The 23077-nt window shown below is 42.3% G+C and overlaps 1 protein-coding gene across 2 annotated transcripts in view; it reads right to left on the reverse strand.

The window, feature by feature from the left end:
* The window catches only part of n4bp2 (NEDD4 binding protein 2), a 98400-nt gene that overhangs the window by 23093 nt on the left and 52230 nt on the right, over window positions 1-23077 (reverse strand). For both annotated transcript variants that reach the window (XM_068036514.1, XM_068036507.1), the window contains exons 6-10: window positions 16957-17112; window positions 12679-14999; window positions 6236-6321; window positions 5316-5361; window positions 3648-3910 (exon numbers count right to left, since the gene is read on the reverse strand). In XM_068036514.1, the coding sequence (XP_067892615.1) occupies window positions 3648-3910; window positions 5316-5361; window positions 6236-6321; window positions 12679-14999; window positions 16957-17112 (2872 nt within the window). The remainder of the gene's footprint in view (window positions 1-3647; window positions 3911-5315; window positions 5362-6235; window positions 6322-12678; window positions 15000-16956; window positions 17113-23077) is intronic.

Here is a 23077-nt window from a genome sequence, read left to right on the forward strand (position 1 = left end):
AAACATGAACAATTTCTGAGTAAAATCGCTCAGGACCTTACACCACGTTTCTAAATTTATGTTTCTACCCAGTAACCAAAAACATCAATTGCTCATATAAAAAGATAGGAAGTTGTGGTAAGAGCTGTACCATTACTCAAATCTGAAGAGATTATTAAACAAGAGCAGATCTCTCATGCTGCTGTTCATGATGAGTCACAGGTTCTGCTGTTCCAAGGAGACAGGGTTGCTGAGGTGTGGAAGGGGTGAGGGCACATTGCTACCAAAAGCATTTGGGGAAGAAATCTGTAAGCGATCTCACCAGAGACAGGAATTTGGTTTGTATTTACGATCTTTAATCAAAAAGATCTAAGGAGGTCATGAAGATATTTGGTAAAGAAGGAAATATCTAAATCAGAAAAGGTTGAATTAAATAGTACTTGCCCTTTGCCATAAAAAGCTACACCATAAACAGATATTAAAAAGGTAAAATGTTGCTCCCCGCTCCCATTAACATGAGAAGATTTAAGTGTAATAAGTGGGTTGGTAGGAGGCACAATCAAATTTTGTGTTTGGGCTTCATTTAAATACAGAAGGCGAGCTGCCTGTGTTAATCATACTGCTTATAGGCAACTGGCCATTTGGGAGGGTGGGTAGAGAGAGAGACTAAAGTAGGTAATGTAGCAACACCTGAAAGGGGATGGCTGGAAAGATCATGGGGGGGGAAAAAAAACCAACAGTGCAGCAGATTCAAGTGCCAGGAAAATGTAAAGAGCTTACAAAGTGGCAAGGAATTGAAATTTTAAGGGAGTTTTTAATGCTTCAAAGTCTCTAAACTGAGAAGAAAAACTATTTGCCAGAGCTGGGCAATCTTCCATATTTTTGGGTGGTTGCCATGCTGGAACAGCTTGGATAGGGGAGTGGCAAGCAGTTCTTCAGTATTACAGTCAGGACGTTGTCAGCACCCATAGCTTTTACAATGTTCTGTGCACTCAGCCACTTCTTGTCATGTGGAGTGAACCAAATAGGCTGGATTCTGGTGTCTATGATGGTGGGGACTTTGGGAGAAGGAAGAGTATAACTGTCCATGAAGGACTTTTGCCTAAAGACACTTGGAAACACTGCAGTCATGTCTCTTCCACTTTTGTGCTGGGCAGTAAGGTCTGGGAGAGTAAAGGCTATAAAGAGCACAGGGTTACTTATGGGAGTAGTCTGTGGCACTGATTTCAAGAAAAATATCTAGTATAGAAACTCAAAAATATAACACTGCCATCCAGGAAAAGATGCAAAATTAACACCACTGTTCTCAAGTCAGCTGAGCAAGTGTCTAAGGATGTATCTAAGGGAGTTGTCAAAGAATATGGCATTAATGTTTACAATGTATGTGCACTTTACTTTTCTTTCATCGTGGAAATTTGGATATTAGGCCATGCCTGTTCCATAGTAATGTTGGTGGAATATTTTGATTTACTTTTATGTTCTACTTGGATTGCTTCTTAAAGATGTCCAGCTTGAAAAGTATCAAATATTGAGCTTCGATGTGAAGCCCCTGACACCACCGTACTGGATATTACTACAATGTTTTTGCTGGAGTGCCTATACCCATAGCTGGGTGTCTGGTTCATGGGCATCAGGACGGAACCACACGGCAGTGGGCCTGCATGCTATGCATCTGGGGGCCAGGCCTCCTCCAAGTCCCCTGTAGTTTTAGCCTGGGAGCACAGGGTACCCAGTTGATGTATGTTGCCACGAAAAGGCACTACATAGGGTTTTCTGATGGAGAGCCTATGTACTGACAGGGAGAAGCTTATACACTTGGCTCTCTTTTTCACAATATTTTTATTCGTATTGCTAGCCAGTGGCGAGAGCTGAAAGCGAGAGAGGTGATAAGCAGACTAACTGCTGCGGGCCACCTATTACGCTAACACACTTGACGCATTACATCAACCGGAGACACATGATTGGACATACACATGGAATTAAGGTGAAGTTGAAATATTAAAAAGTTTAAAAGAAAACTTATTTTAAAAATATGTGCTTTAATCAAAATGGAGAAATTTGGCATTCCACAAATATAAAGTTAGTTTTCAGGGCCAGGCAAATGTTTCAGCAGTAATTTTGAACTGCAGTTGCACCATATTCAACAAGGTATAACTTTTTCAAGGGCTTTTACAGTGGGGCTAATAATATAAAAGGGTAAGTTCTCATCAGATTGCAGTCTGCGGGGACTTCAACGGTGCACCCTATGGAGAAGTGCTGAATCATTGATGGCAACTTCTGAATTTCCACGATTAACTGGACATGCGTGGACTCCAGACGTTGTTGGCAGTTTCAGAGGGGTAATGACGCGGAGTATTACTTAAACGGAGAACGACTGCAGACTTCCGAGGCGCAGAGGGATCTAGGTGTTCTAGTGCATGATTCACAAAAAGTTAGTATGCAGGTGCAGCAAGTCATAAAGGCGGCTAATGGAATGCTATACTTTATTACGAGACGAATTGAAAATAAAAGTAAGGATGCTATGCTTCAATTGTACAAGACATTGGTGAGACTACATCTCGAATACTGTGTGCAGTTTTGGTCTCCTTAAGGAAGGATGTAAATACGTTGGAGGTGGTTCAGAGGAGGTTTACTAGATTGAGACCTGGAATGAGCGGGTTATCTTATGAGGAAATGTTGGACAGACTGGGCTTGTATTCACTGGAATTTAGAAGAGTGAGGGGAGACTTGATTGAAGTATATAAGATCCTGAACGGTCTTGACAAGGTGAATGTGGAAAGGATGTTTCTTCTTGTGGGGGAGTCCAGAACTAGGGAGCACTGTTTTAAAATTAGGGGTCGCCCTTTTAGGACAAAGATGAGGAGAATTTTTTTCTCTCACAGAGTTGTGCGACTTTGGAACACTCTGCCTCAGAAGGAGGTGGAGGGGGGTCATTGAATATTGTTAAGGCATGGGGAGATTGATTCCCTTGCCTAACAAGAATCTAAGGTTATTGGGGGTAGATGGGATTGTGGAATTCGAGACACAAACAGATCAGCCATGATGTTATTGAATGGCGGAGCAGACTAGAGGGGCCAAATGGCATACTTCTGCTCCTAATTCGTAGGTTCGTATGTATGATGGCAAACGCCGACATTTTCACCATCATTACTACCGAAAAATCCGTGCCTTACATTTTGCACTGAACATTTTTTTGAAAAATCAAAATGTATTTAAATATATTTTCTCACTGTGGCACAGAAAAGAACTCACCACTATTCAGCATCACTCCAGAGGGACAAGCATGATGGGCTGCTTGGTCTGCTCTCATCTTTAAATGCTTTTATGTTCATAAAGTTGATGAAGTACCAGGCATTACATCTACCATTACACTCAACATTTTGTATCTTTGCAGTTTAGTAATCAATTGTTTACAATAATCTCAACCTTTTATTTCTGAAGGCCAAAAAGTTGCTGGCATTACTGAATTTGAAAACATGCGAATATCAAGTTCTGTCCATTTTAAAATAGGTTTCATATTCCTAAATCAATGGATATAATTAATTTAGGTTATAAATACAGTTCATCTCTGCTGTTCAGTATCATCAATCAGATCTAAGAAGTGAGAAGAATAAACTCCAATAAACCTAGCTGAATAAACTGTGTTTTGCATGCAAAGATATGCATACCTGGTCTTGTTTTGCCTGAAATTCCATCTCCTCAGACATGATATCCCTTAATGACACACTAGGAACCCGAGCACGCCAATGGTCCATAAATGGAAAGCCTTCCACCATATCTGTCTTGGCAGTCAATGCAGTAGATAAAGGGACAGTTTTCTTTCCATCCTTTTTCTTTGGCTTTTTATCACATTTCAAAGTAGAAACATTCTCCTCTTCCTCCTCCACTTCATCCTCAAGCTCCCACTTTAAATTCTCAGATAAATTGCCACCTAAAGAGGAAATGTTACAATTTTTATAGCTTCTAATTCACATTAAACATACAATGTAATGAAGTTGTGAAATTTATTACAAGGAATGGGAGCTGGTTCTGTTTCTCGTGAAGTTCTGATGTGGTTCACACCCGTGATATCCACAAACAAGTACCGAATCATTGCCATGCTGCTGTAATCGATGTCATAGTTACTTTTCCTTGGAACCAATTTCACAGCAGGGACTTAAGAACAGGTTCTAATCAAACATGTGGTGTGGGACAACCTAAGAATGAGGAAGAGAGTTTCACAAGAATTTAAAAATATTTATCATCAGAGAAGCTGTGACTGGAGTCGAACACTCTGATATCAGTAGCAAACAACCTCACGCCAGGCCTTGTGATGGAAGGAAGGTCATTCATAAAACAGCTAAAGATGATTGGGTCATGAATGCTTTCTTGAGAAATGCCTGCAGTTATCTTCCAGGGCTGTGATAATTGGCCATAAATAAACATAACAATGGCGGGGAGGGGGGGGTGGGGTCCCTTTGACTCCTACTGTACTCAGTTTTTCCAGGGCTGTTTGGTGCCATACATAGTAGAATGCTGCCTTAATGTCAACAACAGCTACTCTCATCTTTCCACGCAATTAGGTCCTGTATCCACGTCCGGAATCAAATGGTTCTAGGAGAACCCAAATGGCGCGTTGTTACTGATAATGATCATGCCACATTCTCCTACATTCCCCAATGAAGATAATGATTGGAGAATCAGGGATGTGCCAGGCACGAGGTTAGATTGTGGTGGTACATAATTCTGCTCCTGATGGTCCACAGAACCTCATAGATGCATTTTGGATTGCTAGATTAGTCTTTTGTCTGCCCCACTTAGCATAGACTTAATGCCACACTAGATAATGGAGGATATATTCACTATGGAGGCAAGATTTCAAAGTTTCCCACCTAAAATATATTCCTTCACTCCATGACTTACAACATGGAAGAAAGGGGTGGTTAGTGTGATTAGCAGGAGGCACAGACTTCATAGGGTCCAGAGTCAATATTGAGGACTGTGTCCACATATCTGGTGGGTTTATTCTCCTTGTGGAACAGGACATGTATATAAGGCTGGACAGAGTAGGGGTGGCAGGCTCCTGAGGCATTAATGAATTAGCTTTTATATTAATTCACGGTTATTTTCTGGTGCTAATCCACAATTTAGCAAATCTATTAAATTTAATTTCACAACTTGCAACGATTAAGATTTGAAGTTGCAATATGCGTTGTTCGTCCAAGTATCAGAAACACTAGGCTCCTCTTCCTCCTTACTTCTGTGTGCCCTACACTTACATCATTTCATAAGAATGAAAATCACTTGGGAACAAAATGAATTGGGTCTTCAGTTAAGGCATTAATAACATTTATTACCTTCCAAAAGGAGTTGGTATGACAGAGATTCTTGTTTTTGTCGTTCCTGGAAAACAGAATAGGTCACATGCAAGCAAGATAAGCTAATCAAACAATTAATTACAAGATAATACGCTACTTTTAAAATTACACACATTATGTAACTGTGGAATATATAGTGTGCCTGAATAGGATGAGTAGGCCATATGGCCCCTCAAGCCTGATCCACCATTTAATAAGATCATTTTGATCCTAGGCTTCTACTCCACCTTCCCGCCCGATCCCCATATCACTCGATGGGGAATTAAAACCAAGTGCAGCACAGTAAAAGCTTGTCAATTGCTTTACTAGTTTTCACAAATTATTTTAGCCTTTTAAAAGAAAAGCTCAGATATTTTATTACATAATTTTAGTTGCAGAATATTAAGATTTTGGCGTTTAAAGCTGTATCTTTAAAGAAAAAGCACAGTAAGAGAAAAAGGAAATAGATTTCCGAATTTAATACCACTTCACATCACTCCCAAGTTGCCTGAAGTGACAAAATTGAATCTGCTCCGTCTGTCCATCAGCAAAATAGCTTAATAACTTCATTTTTTTTCTTTACATTACACAATACTTTTTGAAAGATTGTTCACAGTACAATCTCAACACTAATGAAAACAGTTTTGGAAAATATAAATCACATCTTAAAAACTGCATCGATAAGATGCAAACCTACTTAACAAAGCCTTCCTGATTACAATAGGAATAAAAAGATATTCATACTCTTTACCCCGATACACTCTTCCTATTTTCCTATTAGCCTGCACTACCTATTCATGCAGAATACACCACATGGAAATAAATACCAATCACAATAAATAATCAACGCATGTCTTAAGGGCTTCCGAACTCTTGGAGTATAGATTCTAGATAAGAACGTGAACAAAAAGTATACGAACCAATATGGTTTCCTTCCACTTCTGATGAATAATTTTTGCCAAATTCAGATCCATCTGGACAACACATTCCTCTGGAGTCAAATAATCTGAGAAGCAGTAATGTTCAAAGTTGAGTAAATGATAAAGATTAGATTAGATTAGAGATACAGCACTGAAACAGGCCCTTCGGCCCACCGAGTCTGTGCCGAACATCAACCACCCATTTATACTAATCCTACACTAATCCCATATTCCTACCAAACATCCCCACCTGTCCCTATATTTCCCTACCATCTACCTATACTAGTGACAATTTATAATGGCCAATTTACCTATCAACCTGCAAGTCTTTTGGCTTGTGGGAGGAAACCGGAGCACCCGGAGAAAACCCAAAGGAACAACAATATAACCAATGCACAGTACTATACATTTTGGGGAGAAAAAAGAACATTTGGAAAACAGGTCATTTACTGTAGATCATTTTTAAAAGACACTTTTAAAATTTCTATTCAGCTCTTAAATGACTTCCGGAAATTCAGGGAAACATTTGAGAAAGGATATCACAGATTACTGCTTTCTTCAGTGAATTGTGTCTAACCAGTTTGTTCCATAATTTACCACGGTCTACAAATATTTTTACTTTTTTTTTTAAATGAAGGATTTAAGCTATTTATGTAAAAAAATATATGACTAATTTGTATGATTAGACACTTTCCTTAAAAGGTAAACCAGCTCTGAGAGACAAACATGTTCGAAGTTTCCTTGATAGGGTTATGTCTTCTTAGACCCCATTATTTGTCAATGAAAGGTAACAGAAATTTATATAAATACTATAGGCAAAGTACCAGAGAACAGTGAGAATGATCAAAACAAATGCTACAGAATAGAATTACATAGAAAAATGCAAACAAATCTTCTTGTGCTAGGGTCAGTAACAGCAATCTGTGAAGTTGGGGATTAACAAGAAGGGGAGGAGCGGAATGGGAGCAAAAGAGGAATTCATGACAGAATCACCACACATGGGGCCAGATTGTATTCAGAAGCTACAGGTCCCAGCAAGGTTAATGAGACGTGGGGACCGTCCAATGAAGTGGACGGAGGCAGGGGTGGAGGCGCTGGCATCAGCTGATGCTGTGGCAGGTGCTGGTGCCATATTTAAAAGGGCTGCCAGCCTTGCATTCACTGTTTGATTGCCAAATACAAGGATTGCTTCAGGGGAGAGAAGCAACACAACAATGGCAGAAGAAAGACCCTGGGTGACCTCCCTACAAGTTCTCCTATAGGCTGTCAGGAAAAAGTGGGAGGTCCTCTTCCCCAGGGACTGCAGATAGTGGAAGAGGTCAGCAGCCGTGGGGTCACCTCATGGACCTGGATCCAGTGCTGCAAGCGGCTCAATGACTTCATCCAGGCTGTGTAAGCGAGTACCTCAAACACTTGACCTCTTGGAACTTGCATGTGTCAGAGCAGAAGGGTGTGTTGGGTGGAGAGGGAGTGCCCACCCAGTTATGGGCAACAGGTCAGGGCATAAAGGCAAGTTGCCTGAGGCATGCTAAATGACGCTGAAAGACGGCCCTTTGTCACTGAAAACCCCCCTCACGTCCATGGAAAGGCGACACATGCAGGAGGCATCTAAGTGCCCCTATCTGTAACTGCTGGACTATCACCAGCATGTGTTTTGGGCTTGTCCCCTTTGGGAGACCAACATCATTCATCTCTGTGTCTGCAGGAGAAGTCAGCACACAATCGCAGAGATCGGACCAAGACTGGTGGTGGACTACCAAATCTCATTGTCCTGAGCCTGATGGAGGAGGAGGCAATGAAGCTGTCATGACCGCAGGATGGACATTGCGTTACAGATGGAGAAATGGGGCCCCTTCCCAAGACAGTAAGGTCGCCATGGGGACATGTGTGCATCGGCAGCAATGGAGCCATGCTGCTCATGAGGCCTCCAGTGCATACATTGGGGTGTTTGCTATGTCGGGAAGGGAGGCCCTTGACCCTTCAACGTTTCTGTTTTCTCATGCAGGTAAACAAAGAGCCGCAGAGACTGTGGGAGAGCCTGCTGCCTCTGAAGCGCAGATACTCTCCGGCTGGTGGGTAGATTCTGGCACACAACCTGGTGGACACAGCACATGGCTAGTGGGGTACTGCAGGGATCTGTGCTAAGACCCCAGCTATTCACAATATATATTAATGATACAGATGAGGGAATTAAATGTAAGATATCCAAGTTGGCAGACGACACAAAGCTGGCTGGGAGTGTGAGCTGTGAGAAGGATGCAGAGAAGCTCCAGTGTGATTTGGACAGGTTGAGTGAGTGGGCAAATACATGGCAGATGCAGTATAATGTGGATAAATGTGAGGCTATCCACTTCGGTAGCAAAAACAGCAAGACAGATTATCTGAACAGCGATAGATTGGGAAAGGGCAGCGAGACCTGGGTATCCTTATGCACCAGTCGTTGAAAGTAAGTATGCAGATGCAGCAGGCAGTTAAGAAGGCAAATGGTATGTTGGCCTTCATAGCGAGAGGATTACAGTACAGGAGCAAGGATGTCTTGCTGCAATTATACAAGGCCTTGGTGAGACCACATCTGGAGTATTGTGTGCAGTTTTGGTCTCCTTATCTGAGGAAGGATGTTCTTGCTATGGAGGGAGTGCAGCAAAGGTTCACCAGACTGATTCCTGGGATGGCAGAACTGATGTATGAAGAGAGATTGGGTTGATTAGGCTTGTATTTGCTAGAGTTGAGAAGAATGAGACGGGATCTCATAGAAACCTACAAAATTCGAATGGGACTGGACAGACTAGATGCAGGAAGGATGTTCCCGATGGCGGGGGAGTCCAGAACCAGGGGTCACAGGACTGAGAGGAGGAAGGATTTCTTCACCCAGAGAGTAGTGAACCTGTGGAATTCTCTACCACAGAAAGCAGTTGAGGCCAAATCATCAAATATATTCAAGAAAGAGTTAGATATAGCTCTTAGGGCTAAAGGGATCAAGGGACAAGGGGAGAAAGCGGGAACAGGATACTGAGTTTGGATGATCCGCCATGATCGTATTGAATGGCGGTACAGGCTCGAAGGGCCAAATGACCTACTCCTGCTTCTATTTTTCTATGTTTCTATGAACCTGAGCAGCTGACGGAGGCTGTGACAGTCCAAGTCTCTGATAGTCAGGGCACTGTGGGAGGCCAGACCCATGCTGAGCCCCAGGCTCATGACGCTCCTCTGGTGTCACCAGCATCACAGGAAATGCTGCAGCTGCAGCGACATCAGGCAACATCTGGCAGAGATGCCAGAGGCTATGCATGCCTAAGTGCGGACGATAGAGGAATCCATCCAGGCCTAGAATGCTGCATTGTCCCTGGCTGGTGCATCTGTGGCACCCTCCATTCAGAGATTGGCGGCTCTCCTGGAGAGCCACATCCAGCAGAGCACTCAGTCAGCGTGACCTGCATACCCTTGTCTTGACCACGCCCTCAAGGCAGCAGTGGTAAGGCGAGAACTGGACGAGGGACTTGGAGGCACCACCAGATCTTCTACTCTCTCAGGTCAGCAGGGAGGCTTTGCAAGGTAAGAGAAGCGGCTGCCTCCCGCAGTTGAGGGCTCCTCTCAGGGTGCTTTTGGTGTGGGCAGCAGTTCCTCAGCCCCTCCGTCAGTGATGCCAGATCCTCCTTCAATCCTGATGACAGAGGGTAGTACTGTGCAGGAGACCCTCAGCATGTCAGGGCCCTCCAGGCCTAAGACATCCAGAGGACGACCAAGGTCATCCCTAGCCAAAGGGAAGCACCAAGTAGGAATGCAAGCAAACGAATAAAGAGCACCTAGAAGCACAAAGAATTCACGGGTGAATATCTGATGTAAATAGAAAGGGTAGCATTTGCTGTCATGGATAATAAAAATAAGCTTCTAACTCAGAAGATCCCCTCCTCTTATATATGGCCTTTGGTGCTTTATTTCAACCCAGCCTCGTTTTCCCTGTTGTCCCTGGGGTCGTGGCCAGCTTCCCCCTCCACATCCTCATCGTCCGAGGAGACATCATATTCCTCAATATCCTCATTGTGCAATGGCTCCTCACTTTGCAGTGACAGGTTGTGCAGTGCACAGCCGATTACTACGACATACAAGACCCTTGCATGGGCATACTGAAGAGCTCCACTGGACTGATCCAAGCACCTGAATCTCATCTTGAGTGGACCAATGGCCTGCTGTATGGTAGCTCATGTTATCCCATGGCAGGTGTTGTACTATTCCTCTGCATCTGTGCAAGGACTCCTCAGAGGAGTCAGTAGCCATGTACTCAGTGGGTAGCCCACATCTCGAAGGATCCATCCCTGAAGGTGCACAGAAGACTGGAAAAGCTCCAGTAACCTGGGACAACCTTAAGATACAGGCATCGTAGCAACTTCCTGGGAGCTTGAACAGACCTGCAGGATCTGTTTACAGTGGTCATAGACTAGTAGCATATTGGGGGAGTGGAAGCCCTCTCTGTTGAAGGCTGCTGGCTGGTGTGCAGGAGCTTTGATGGCCACATACGTATGCAGTTAATGACACCCTGAACCTTGAGAAATCCAATGATGGCCCCGAGCCTGATGGACCTCAGCTGGAGAGCTGGGATCTGTGCGGAAGCACATATTGTCGCCAGCCTTCCTGAAAAATGCATTGGTGACCTCCTTGATGCACCGATGGGCCGCTGGCTTAGAGATCCCACACATGCCTCTAGTAGATGCCTGGAATGATCCAGAGGCATAGAAGTTCAGTGTCACTGTGACCTTCAGCACCACTGGCATTAAATTTCCAACAAGTCCCCTGGGGCTCAGCTCATCCTGCATCATAGCACATAGGTCAGTGACAGCCTCCCTGGAGAGGCAGAGTCTTCGCTGGCACTGCCTCTCGGACATCTGCAGATAGTTTAGCCTTGACAGGTAGACCCTTTCTGGAGGGCAGCTTCTTCTGCGCAGAGCATATTGTTGGCTTTCCCCTCTGTGCCCTTCTCCAGCGTCTGGCAGCCGATGCTGACCCTCCAGTGGGCTCACAGGGGCACTGCGGGGCCACTGCTGGTGCCTGGACCACACCAGCTCTGCTGTAACTCCTCTTCAGCGGGGTCCCCGAAGCCAGGATGAATGAGGCCCATGATAGGTGGTCCCCCTCCCTAAGTGCAAGGCCGTCACTGCCACTGGTCCACCCCCCACCCTTCCCCCCACCTAATGTGTAGCACTTGCCTGCTGTCCCCCTGGTGTGGCTCCCCCACAGTGCTAGAACCTTTGCCCCCACAGGGCAGCACAGTGGCGCAGTGGTTAGCACTGCAGCCTCACAGCTCCAGCGACCCGGGTTCAATTCTGGGTACTGCCTGTGTGGAGTTTGCAAGTTCTCCCTGTGTCTGCGTGGGTTTCCTCTGGGTGCTCCGGTTTCCTCCCACATGCCAAAGACTTGCAGGTTGATAGGTAAATTGGCCATTATAAATTGCCCCTAGTATAGGTAGGTGGTAGAGAAATATAGGGACAAGTGGGGATGTGGTAGGAATATGGAATTAGTGTAGGATTAGCATAAATGGGTGGTTGATGGTCGGCACAGACTCGGTGGGCCGAAGGGCCTGTTTCAGTGCTGTATCTCTAAATTAAACTAAACTAAACTCTTCAGACAATTCCCGATACCCTCCCTTCTCCATCCTGCCTGGCAGTTGATGCTGCCTCTCTCGATGGCCTCCCTTCACAGCCAGCAATAAGCTCCCACCTCCATGTCACCTCCCTCTACCAGGCAAGGTTCTGAAGCCCCGTGATTCCCAAGCACCATTATTAAAATTTAAAATAGAGAGTAAAATCTCTGTCAATAGGTCGCTTAACTACCTTCATTGTCTGCCTGCTGCGTTATGTCAGTTCTCCATCCTCCCTGTTTACCATCAACAAAATTGGGTTGGGATGTCAAGTCCCAATTTTATGCCCCCCCTGCCCTTGGACTCAAAATGGAGTAGAATTGATGGGCTAACTGGACTTCTTTTATTACAAACATTATCCTCTTGTATTTAAGACATGACACAATTTGGAAACATGAACATTCCTTGTATTTATAATTAAGACTTTCAGTGAGACTAGTGACAAAAACAGCTTGCATTTGTAAATATAAATGCTAATATTTCCATATCATCAAGAGAAAAAGGACCAGAAATTTGCTTTAACATTACATAACTTAAGTTAGAACATGAAACTGCCAAAGGAAGTTAATTTAAGCACTTCATTTAAGGTAAAGTTGAATTTTTTTTTAAAATTAGTTTTGGCAGAATATTTTCCAATAAGGTTCTGCTATATCGTGTAAGAACTTTTTTTGATGTTTCTAAAAAGGCCAAGCATAGCATAACGATTGATGAACTCTACAGACACACATAGGGATGTCTACTTCAGGGTATTTGATTCCTTCCTTGAAGTATAAAATGTAAACAAAATTAAGTGAACAAACTCCTCACTTACCTGGATCAAGGCCTACCGATCCAAACAGGTCATTAAGTTGAATTGCCAGTTCTGGTGGCAAGTACAATTCCAAAGCTTGAATGCGCAGTGGATCAGACAGCAATCCTAAACCATCCTGATCTGTATTTGCATCTACAATGGTCTTCACTTCATTTTCATTTTCCTTTTGTGCTGTAATTTTTACTGCTTTAGAGCCGGACTGATGTTCGGTTACATTTTCTGTAAAGGAATTACATTCTGGCTTCGATAATGAAGTGGTCTCATGTATGTCTACATTTTCAGATAAACCCACGTTTGTTTCTTCTCTTATTTTCACATTTGAAGAAACAGATAAGTCATCTTCTATGCACATTGCATTGTTATTTACCAAATCCTTCCTCAGCACTGAATCATTGTTTTCAACTCCTGCATTATATTCCTTTCTTGGATTAGTAAACTGTTCACAATCAATGTTATATGTCTGACTGGCATTTGTTCTTTTCAACTCTTCAGCTACAATTACAGCTTCCGTAGTAATGTCAGATGATGGGTTTACATCTTCACATTCAAGATAAGATACCAGATATTCCTCATTATGCTCTGTATTTGTTTCTGATGATTGACTGTTTATGCTTGTTGTAATTTTATTAGCATTAGACAACTGATTTGCTACAGGTGTAGATTTGTCATTTGGTGTCTGTTCACTCAAGTCTATTTTCTGTGTTTGTGGCATTTGGCTCATTTGTGCAATACTGCTGCTTACAGGTTCATGGTCTGTAACGGAGGGTTGATTCACTGAATCTTCATTTAAAAGTTTCAAACCAGAATCAAGCAATAAATTGGTTGCCCATTCTACATCTTTGTTACATTTCTCATATAAATCATTCAGATCTTCAAAAGGAACAGATTTAAAACAATCACTAAGTATCTGCAAATTCTCCACTTTATTAGCAAAGGCACTTTCATCTACATATGTGCTTTTATCATGCAGAAGTCTATCAGGAATTGATTCCTTAGGATTTACAGATTTTCTCGTTGCATCTAAATCTGTTAGTTTAAATCCATCTACAGTTCCTGTCAATATTTTAAACTCAATAAAACTAGCATTTTGATTCTCAATTTTCCATAAGAGTGCAAAATCTTCAGGAGCAGTTTGCGTTGAGTTGTCCTGTCCTGAATTATCTGAAATTACAATAGAGTTCTCCATCTGACCAGCGGTCAAGGGGACAGGCTCCAGAGGTTCTGCAGAGATGGGACTGCTACCAGTGAATGTTAGTGCTAGTTTACAGGATTTTCCTACTCTCCTATTCTGCCAAGATTTTTTATTTATGTGCTTTTCAGACAATGCTTCTGAAATTTGCTCTTCAAATGTTTCTGGACTTTTAAGCGCCCCACATTTTTCAGAATTTCTTTCTGAAATAGAGTTTTTAGCAATTGAAGACATTACATAAAGATCATCAAAACTATCTATAGAAGCTTCAAAGTTGTTTGTTCCTTGTGAGATTTCTACATTCTTCTGTTCAACCAAACTGCCAGCAGCTTCTTTTAATGAATCACTTGGAATGACAGATTCCAAGTTATTTGATTGATTTAGATCGTCCTTATTTCTCATGTTTTGTTCTGATGTTTTTCTGGTTCTCCTTTTCCTCTGATCTTGGGGTTTCAATGTTTCTGCTACTGGCCAATCTCCAACAAAGTTCAAGGATTCTGGTTCAATATTCTGATTAGACTGTTCTACAGCTTGTGGATCTTTTATGATCAAAGTGTTTTCTGCAGATGGATCTTCTTCAACTGGTAATTTTGGTGTTCCTTCTCTTTCTAAAGCATTATTTGTACCATCTGCACCTTGCCGTTTCCCTCTCCTAATTCTCTGACCAATAGATGTACTAAATGCCGTTGGCACATCATTACAATGTGTTAAATTATCTGTGTGACACTTCAACTGATCAGTATTTTCTGATGCTTCAGCCTTGGATTTGATAGTGCTCGCACTGATTACTTTCCTTTTCTCATCTTCAATTTTGGAATGAGATGCTAAATTATAATTGCTGGCATTTGACCCAACAGCCTGATCTATGTTTTCTCCATTTAGTAATTTTGAATATCTCATAGTATTGTCAGTGTCATGTACAGTCCCACATTTTCTGCTTTCACTGGGGAATTCTGCAGGCGACCATATGCATTGCTCCACCTCATCAGGGAATGCTACGTGTGTTTCAGTAGTTGATGGATCTACTGTACAATCTGAAGGAGGCATCAGGGAGTGAGGTAAACCTTGGCAGTCTGGAGAAGCCGCTGGCCCTGCTGTCACAGTCACAGGATGCACGTCTGCATTTATTGCTCTATATACAGCCAAAAACAAGTAAATGTTTGAACTTAAAATAAGCTCAGAATGAGATTTTCTAAGGTTTAAGTAAATGCTCTAAGCTGGTTGACAAATTTGGAACATGACTTATCATTAATGGTAATAAATTTATGAAGCCTGTACATTTAATCCTTAACTTGTTTCAAAACAATTTTCTAAAAGGTATGTAAGTCCATAGTGAGTACCACTTGCCTTAACAGTCAAAATAAGTCCCAGCAGCACAGAATTGTTTGTCCAAGCCTTCTACCTACCTGTAATCTTTAAAACATTATTACAGCTCATGGAATTTCTCATTTTGCACAGTAGGGCCACGAAGCAGAAGGGAGGAAACAAAAGAATGCTCTCACCTCCCGTTCAGCATCCTATATCCCCATCCAACCTACACCTCTATCTCTTCTGAACTGGCAAGTAAAGATTTTGGTAACTGAAAATCCTCCCAAGTGTGTGAGTGAATGAGTGAGAGAACAAACTAATAGAAGTCTAAATCCTTGACACAGCACTGAATCCAATTTCCATTGGCAAAGAACCAGGAATGTCCAAAGCCTGGTACCCGACTGGAATAAACATAGGGCTGGATTTTACCGACCCCCCGATGTCGGGCTCCATGGCTAGGGGGTGGGGGGGGGGAGCACGGGCGGCGGAGGATGGGTCTGGCAGAGGCCTGCCACAGAGATCGATGCCAGGAGAGCCCGGCCCGATCCTCCCGGCGGCGGTGAAGCTCTGTGGCGACCCCCCTGCCGCTGAGCGACGGGAACTGAATCTAAATATTTAAGTCAAGATGAATAAATTTAATAAGACTTACCAGCAAACTTCCAGGTCCGCTGCAATCTTCGGAGCGGCGGCTGGCACTCCCGAGCCTACAATTTCCCGTATGGGGAACGCAGGCGTGACCCGAAAGCAGGTGTGACACTGGTGGGGAGGAGGGTTAAGATTTTTACTGTGGTGGGGGGGGGGGGAGGAAATGGGGTCAAATAAGCATCAGTGTAGGGGATGGTGGGAAGGGTGAACTTTCAACTTTGTACAGTGTGGGGGTGGGTGAAGGTCAAAATTCAAAAGCTAAGTGTTTTGGGGGAAAGAGCAAATATTTATTGTAATTTTTACTTGGGGGTGGGAAAGGGGCGTTACAATTCTATTTGTTAAATTTTGGTGGGGGAGTGGGGGGAATACGTCTTTAAAAATTTAAATATGCTGGAAGGGCTGGCTGCCTTTTAAAAATGGTACCAGTGCCTGCGCACAGGCAGCTGATGCTATTGCCGGCGCCGGACAGTCCGCCCCGGCTATTTAAATCTATCTCCGGTGTGTGGCCCGCCATTTTTTGCACCCGCTGCTCAGAGCAGCAGCGGGCTCTTAAAACCCAGCCCACAGTCTCCTGCATTCTCCTCACATTTCAAGGTATGGTGCTCATTACATCCACCATGGAAGGTTCATAGGTTCGGTGCTGCCTATAGGGATTTGAATCTTGGAGCTTCAGTCCTAAGCATAGCACTAAATAAACTGACCTATTTGACAATATGCTGGCAGCTGCCTTCTAAGGAGTTCTTACACTGGCAAGATTTTACACTTGTTCAAATAGAAGTCATTGACCTTATTCAGATGCAGTGTGTCCAGATCACTTATGGTAGCAAAAACAACCTAGATTTTATATAGATTAAAATTCCTCCTTCTGTAATAAGACAGATATTGAGAGATGTTTAAACCTATAATATCACCACCAACAAGAAGAAAAAAATTCCGTTCAGGTACAGTTTTTAACCTACAGTTCGCACCAAGGTAAGGACATGAACAAACCCAAAGCTTCCTCATTTTTGCAGAATAACTCAATAAACAAGGTGGTAGGAGAAAGATGTACTTACCCTCCAATTCAACATGCTCTAGAAAATAAAAACTCAAATCAGACTGATATCCCATTGTACAAACTACTTGAGGGCACTTACCCAATTTCTGTACTCTCACTGGAATGCAGTTCTACAGCTTTTGTTTCAGGCAAGATGGGTTGCGATGACCTCATTATAGTGCTGACTGTCACATGACGCTCATAATGCTCTAAAATTGCTTTAATTTTCTCCATTGATACGCCATGAATATTACGCCTAAAGGACAAAATAAGCATTATTTTAAAAGTAAAGTACTTTGAATAGCAAAAGAAGAAAAGAATCAATAATCAATCTGGTTAAAATCCCCAGGGGCGAAACTCGACTGGGGCAGTAGTGCAACATGGGCAAGAGCAAATTGGTAGTCCATTTTACACTTTTTTCAAATTTCTTTTCCATCGTTTCCAAGGTGATTTTAACCCACTCAGGCTTCAAACAGCTTCTCAAAGGGAGGTGGTGGCATAGTGGTAATGTCACTGAATTAGTAATCTAGAGGCCTACGCTAATGCTCTGGGGACATGGGTTTGAATCCCACCATGACAGATGGCGAAATTTGAATTCAATTAATAAATCTGGACTTAAAAAATAAGCTAGTCTAATGGTGACCATGAAACCATTGTCGATTGTCATAAAAACCCATCTGGTTCACTAATATCCTTTAGGGAAGGAAATCTGCCATCCTTACCTGGTCTGGCTTACATGTGATTCCAGACCGACAGCAATGTGGTTGACTCTTAAATGCCCTTTGAAATGGCCTAGCAAGCCACTCAGTTCAAGGGCAATGAGGGATGGGCAATAAATGCTGGCCTAGCCAAAAGCTCACATCCCATGTACAAATAAAAAAAATCAGACAGGATCAGAACAAAGTAATTTTAGAATCAATTGAAAATGAAAACTAATAGCAGATGTCCTCATCTTAAATACAGAACAAAGAATACTGAGTGAGTTACAAGGCAGGAATATCGAGATGTTCAAATATTGTTATAAACTATGTCTGCTTACTGTAATTCTACAATTCTGTAATTTTATAAAAACTAGGTAATTTTGCAACACAATGCTTACAAACTATAAAAATATCCCCTGTAACCGTGTGTTTGCTTCTTTCCCACTCACCAATTCTTCTGAAAACCTCTCTCAGAATTTCTATTTGTTTTCCACTCTTTCTCTGTGTATGGCTCTCACAATTATTACAGGATCTCATTATCTTTCTCACTTTTTGTACACCTGCATTCCTCTCAGCATGCAGAACGGAAAGGAGCCGACTGTTTGAAAAGTAACAGCAGTGAGGGAGATACTCCAGTCAGCGCGGAGCACTGAGGGAGGAGCCCAACAAGTTTAAGAAGGAGCGTTAGTGAGGGAGCAACACCCCTCAACGTGGAGCACTGAGGGAGGAGCTGCCTGTGTTTAAAAAGGAGCAGCAGTGAGGGAAAATCCCCAATCAGTGCAGAGCACCAAGGGAGTTGCAAACACTAGAGGATTCTCAGAATTCAGATAGAGTGACGTCGCAGCGAGTAAGCAGGAGGAACTCGAGAGTGAGTAAATCGGGTGAGTAAACAGCAAATAATTTCTTTTTTTAACAAAAGCAGTCTTCAATCGGAGAACTCAGAGGTAAGGAAGTGCACAGTAATTGCGGAGTTATTTTTTAAATTGAAAAGAGCAGGAGATGAAATCCAAGCAGAGATTTGAAAAAAGCAGTTTTCTTTTGCCTCTAAACTAGGAAACTGTAACGTTATTACTTTACTAAATTAGTAATCTAAACTAGATAAACCAATTAATTAATAGAACTAAAATAAAACAAAACTAATCAAATAAATAAATTAATATGGCTGAATAGACATGGCAGTGCAGATGGTGTGCCTCAACTGCAGGATGTAGGAGTTTGTGGACAGCACTGCAATTCTGGACAACCATTTCTGCAGTAATTGTGTACAGCTCAAGTTTCAGCTCAAAGTTGATGTGTTGGAATCCAAGCTGCAGACATTGCAGGGCATCAGGGAGGGGGAAGAGTTACCTGGACACAGTTACACCCCTTAGGTTAAGTAGTACTTCAAAGGCCGTCAATGGTCAGAGACAGGAGGGGGCGATTGCGAATCAGGCATGTACGGGGATCCAGGATGTAGAAATGGAGGAGCTTCAACCCTTAACTTTCACCAACTATCTGTGTGGATAAGAACAAGGACTACAGGATGGATGGGCAAAATGGTACAGGAGCCCATTTAAGTAAGGGAAGTGAAGAGGAATCTAGTAGTAATAGGGGACGTATAGTCAGGGGAATAGATACTATTCTCTTCAGCTGCGACAGAGTTCCAAAGTTTGTGTTGCCTGCCCAGTGCCAGGGTTAAAGACAAGAATTTGGAGTGGGAGGGTGGGGATCCAGTTGTTGTGGCCCATGTAGGAACCAACAACATAGGTAGAACTAGGAATAATCTTCTGCTGAGAGTATTTGAGGAGTTAGGGTCCAAATTATTAACTTGAGGTCCTGCTTTTTAAATCGCTGGATTTTTACTGAGCCACATGCTAAGTGACATAGGGATACACAGATAAGAAGGTTAAACACGTAGCTGAAAATGTGTTGTGGGGGCAGGGGTCTTACTTCATGGGCCACTGGCACCAGTACTGGGAAAGAAGGAGCTGTTCCGTTAGCACAGGCTCCACTTAAACTGGGCTGGGAACAGTGTCCTAGCAAATGAAATAACTAAAGCAGAAGACAGGGCTTTAAACTAAAAAGGGGAGGGTGGGAGGATTCAGGAAAGGGAAAATTCCAAAGCAGTAAGGGAAATGTCAAGGCGCTGGAGGAGAGCAGCGATTTGGGTAAAAATAAGCATGGTAGATCAAGAAGGGGCTAAGAGAGGTAATAGGGCATTAGTGACAAAGGTGATGTCAGGGAAAATTAGAAAAAATGTCAAAGCTAAAGGCACTATATCTGAATGCATGAAGCAATCAACAAATTGATGAATTAAGAGCACAGATAGAAATTAATGGGTTTGATATAATAGCCATTAGAAAGTGACCAAAGTTGGGAACTAAATATTCTAGGATACTTAACTTTTAGAAGAGATAGGTGGCAATAGGAAACGAAATGGAGGAGGGGTAGCTCTGATAATAAAGGACGGGATAAAGACAGTAAGTAGAGAGAAAGGATCTTAGCTCAGAAAATCAAGTAGTAGAATCAGTTTTGGTGGAGCTAAGAAACACCAAGGGCAGAATATATTGGTGGGAGCTGGTGAAAGACCCCCTTAACAGTAGGTATAGTGTAGGACAAAGGATAAATCAGGAAATTAGAGGTGCATGTAACGAAGTTAATACAGTGGTCATGGGGTAGAGGGGGTTAATCATAGAATCATAGAAAATTTAAGGCACAGAAAGAGGCCACTTGGCCCATCGTGTTTGTGCCGGCCGAAAAACGATCCACCTATTCTAATCCCACCTTCCAGCATTTGGTCTGTAGCCTTGCAGCTTACGGTACTTGAAGTGCATATCCAGACTCCTTTTGAATGAGTTGACGGTCTCTGTCTCAACTACCCTTTCAGGCAGTGAATTCCAGACCATCACTACCCTCTGGGTGAAGAAGTTTTTCCTCATCTCCCCTCTAATTTTTCTACCAATCACTTTAAATCTATGCCCCCTCATCACTGACCTCTCTGCTAAGGTGAATAGACCCTTCACCTCCACTCTATCCAGGCCCCTCAAAATTTTGTACATTTCAATCAGATCTCCCCTCAGCCTTCTCTATTCCAAGGAGAACAACCCCAGCCTATCCAATCTTTCCTCATAGCTGCATTTTTCCAGTCCTGTCAGCATTCTCGTAAATCTCCTCTGCACCTGCTCTAGTACAATTACATCCTTTCTGTAATGAGGTGACCAGAACTGCACACAGTACTCAAGTTGTGGCCTAACCAATGAGTTATACAGTTCCAGCATAACCTCCTTGCTCTTATATTCTATACCTTGGCTAATAAAGGAAAGGATTCCATATGCCTTCTTAACCACCATATTGACCTCACCTGCTACCTTCAGGGATCTGCAGACATTTGCTCCAAGGTCCCTTACTTCCTCTACACTTCTCAGTATTTTCCCATTAATCATGTATTCATTTGCCTTGTTTAACTTCCCCAAATGCATCACCTCACATTTCTGTTGAATTCCATTTTCTAATCTTCCTATAGACTGGGCAAACTAAATTTGCAGCAATCATGTGGAGGACAAGTTCATAGAATACATACAAGACAGTTTTCTAGATCAGTATGTTGAGCAACCAACTCGGCAATAGTCTATTTTGGATCTAGTATTGTGCAATGAGAAAGGGTTAATTAATAATCTTGTACAGAACTTGAGTATTGCTGAAAATAGAGACATTTTTTTGAAACTTTTCGTCTTGCACTCATTAGGACAATTTGCAAAAACACCAATGTAAGAGAAGCAACAAATCTATACTGTATGAGAGTGCTGATTGGTAGAGGTGTTATCACGGAGAATGCACCAGTTTATGGTGACCGACACAGTTAACTGCCAAGCTTTGTTTGAAATTTAAAGCTTGACTCTGATTGGTCAAGGCATTGCCGAGGAATGAACCAGCTGTCACTTATTTTGTTTAGCTGAAACAGGCGCAAAGTGTGTACATGTTCTTTCTGTCTGCAAAGAACAGGGCCCTGTGTATTAATGTATGTAGCTTCCAGTATGCGCAAACGCGCCACGCTCTGAGCCTGACTGATAATCTTAAATTGGTTGTCAGCGTAATTCTTAGCACAGAGGGTTATTTAGCAAATGCTGTCCAATTGCGGAATTACATCTAATGTTGCACACTGTGTTTTGAGTTTTGCAAGCACAGGCTGGTGGGGTACGGCCTGCACCATGCCCATCCCAAACAGCAGAAGGGAGGTGTCGTTTGATACGATCTGCCAATCTTTGGGATGTACGGCCTATATCCCTAGCATCATGTGATTTATGAATTTCAATGCCAGTGTGATACTAATAATCTTGTGGTAAAGGGGTCTTTGGGGAAGAACCATATTATGATAGAATTTTAGATTGAGTCTGAAAAGGATTTAGTCGTGTGAAACTAGGGTCTTGAGTCTAAACAAAGAAAACTACATAAGTCTGAGGGCCGAGCTGGCTGATGTACATTGGAAATCTACATTAAAAGATATGACGGTAGATAAGCAATGGCTAGCATTTAAAAATTGATGGACAGTTTGCAATAAATATATATTCCTTTTAAGGCACAAAAATCCCACAGAAAAAGTGGTCCAACCGTGACCAACAAAGGGAGTGAAAGATAGTATTAGCTCAAAGGAAGAGGCTTATAATGTTGCCAAAAAGAGTAGTAAGCCTGAAGATTGGGAGGATTTTAGAATTCCACAAAGGAGGACCAAGAAACTGATACAGCAAGAGAAAAGACTATAAGAGTAAACAGGGACATAAAAACAAATTGTAAACATTTCCATAGATATGAAAGTAGGAAGAGGTTTGTTAAAGTAAACATGGGGCCCTTTACAGGTACAGATAGGTGAAATTATAATGGAGAATAAAGAAATGGCAAAGACATTAAACAAATACTTTGTGTCTGTCTTCAAAGTAGAAGACACATAAAATAATGGGCAACCAAGGATCTGGTGAGAATGAGGAACTTAAAGAATCAGTAGAGTAAAGGAACAGTACTAAAGAAATTAATGGGAGTAAAAGGTGACAAACCTTCTGGACCTAACAATTTGCACCCTAGGGTTTTACACAGATAGTGGATGCATTGGTTTTGATCTTCCAGAATTCCTTAGATTCTAAAACAGTTCTCAAAGATTGGAAGTAGCAAACTTAACCCCTCTATTTAAGAAAGAAGGAAGAGGGAAAACATAGGGCAGTTAACGTGATATCAGTTGTAGGTAAAATGCTAGAATCTATTATTTGGGACGTGGTAACAGGGAAATTAGAAAATCATATGATTAAGCAGAGTCAAAACATATTTATGAAAGGGAAATCATGTTTCAAAAATCTGAGTTTTTTGAGGATGTAACTAGTAAAGGGGAAACCAGTGGCATTTGGATTTTCAAAAAGCATTTCACAAGGTGCCACACAAGAGATTATTGCACAAAATTAGGGTTCATGGGATTGGAAGTAATATACTAGCATGGATTGAGGATTGCTTAATGGACAGAAAACAGAGAGTAGGAGTAAATGGGACATTTTCGGG

This window comes from Heterodontus francisci, chromosome 1 (assembly GCF_036365525.1).
Source record: "Heterodontus francisci isolate sHetFra1 chromosome 1, sHetFra1.hap1, whole genome shotgun sequence".
Classification (NCBI taxonomy): Eukaryota; Metazoa; Chordata; class Chondrichthyes; order Heterodontiformes; family Heterodontidae; genus Heterodontus; species Heterodontus francisci.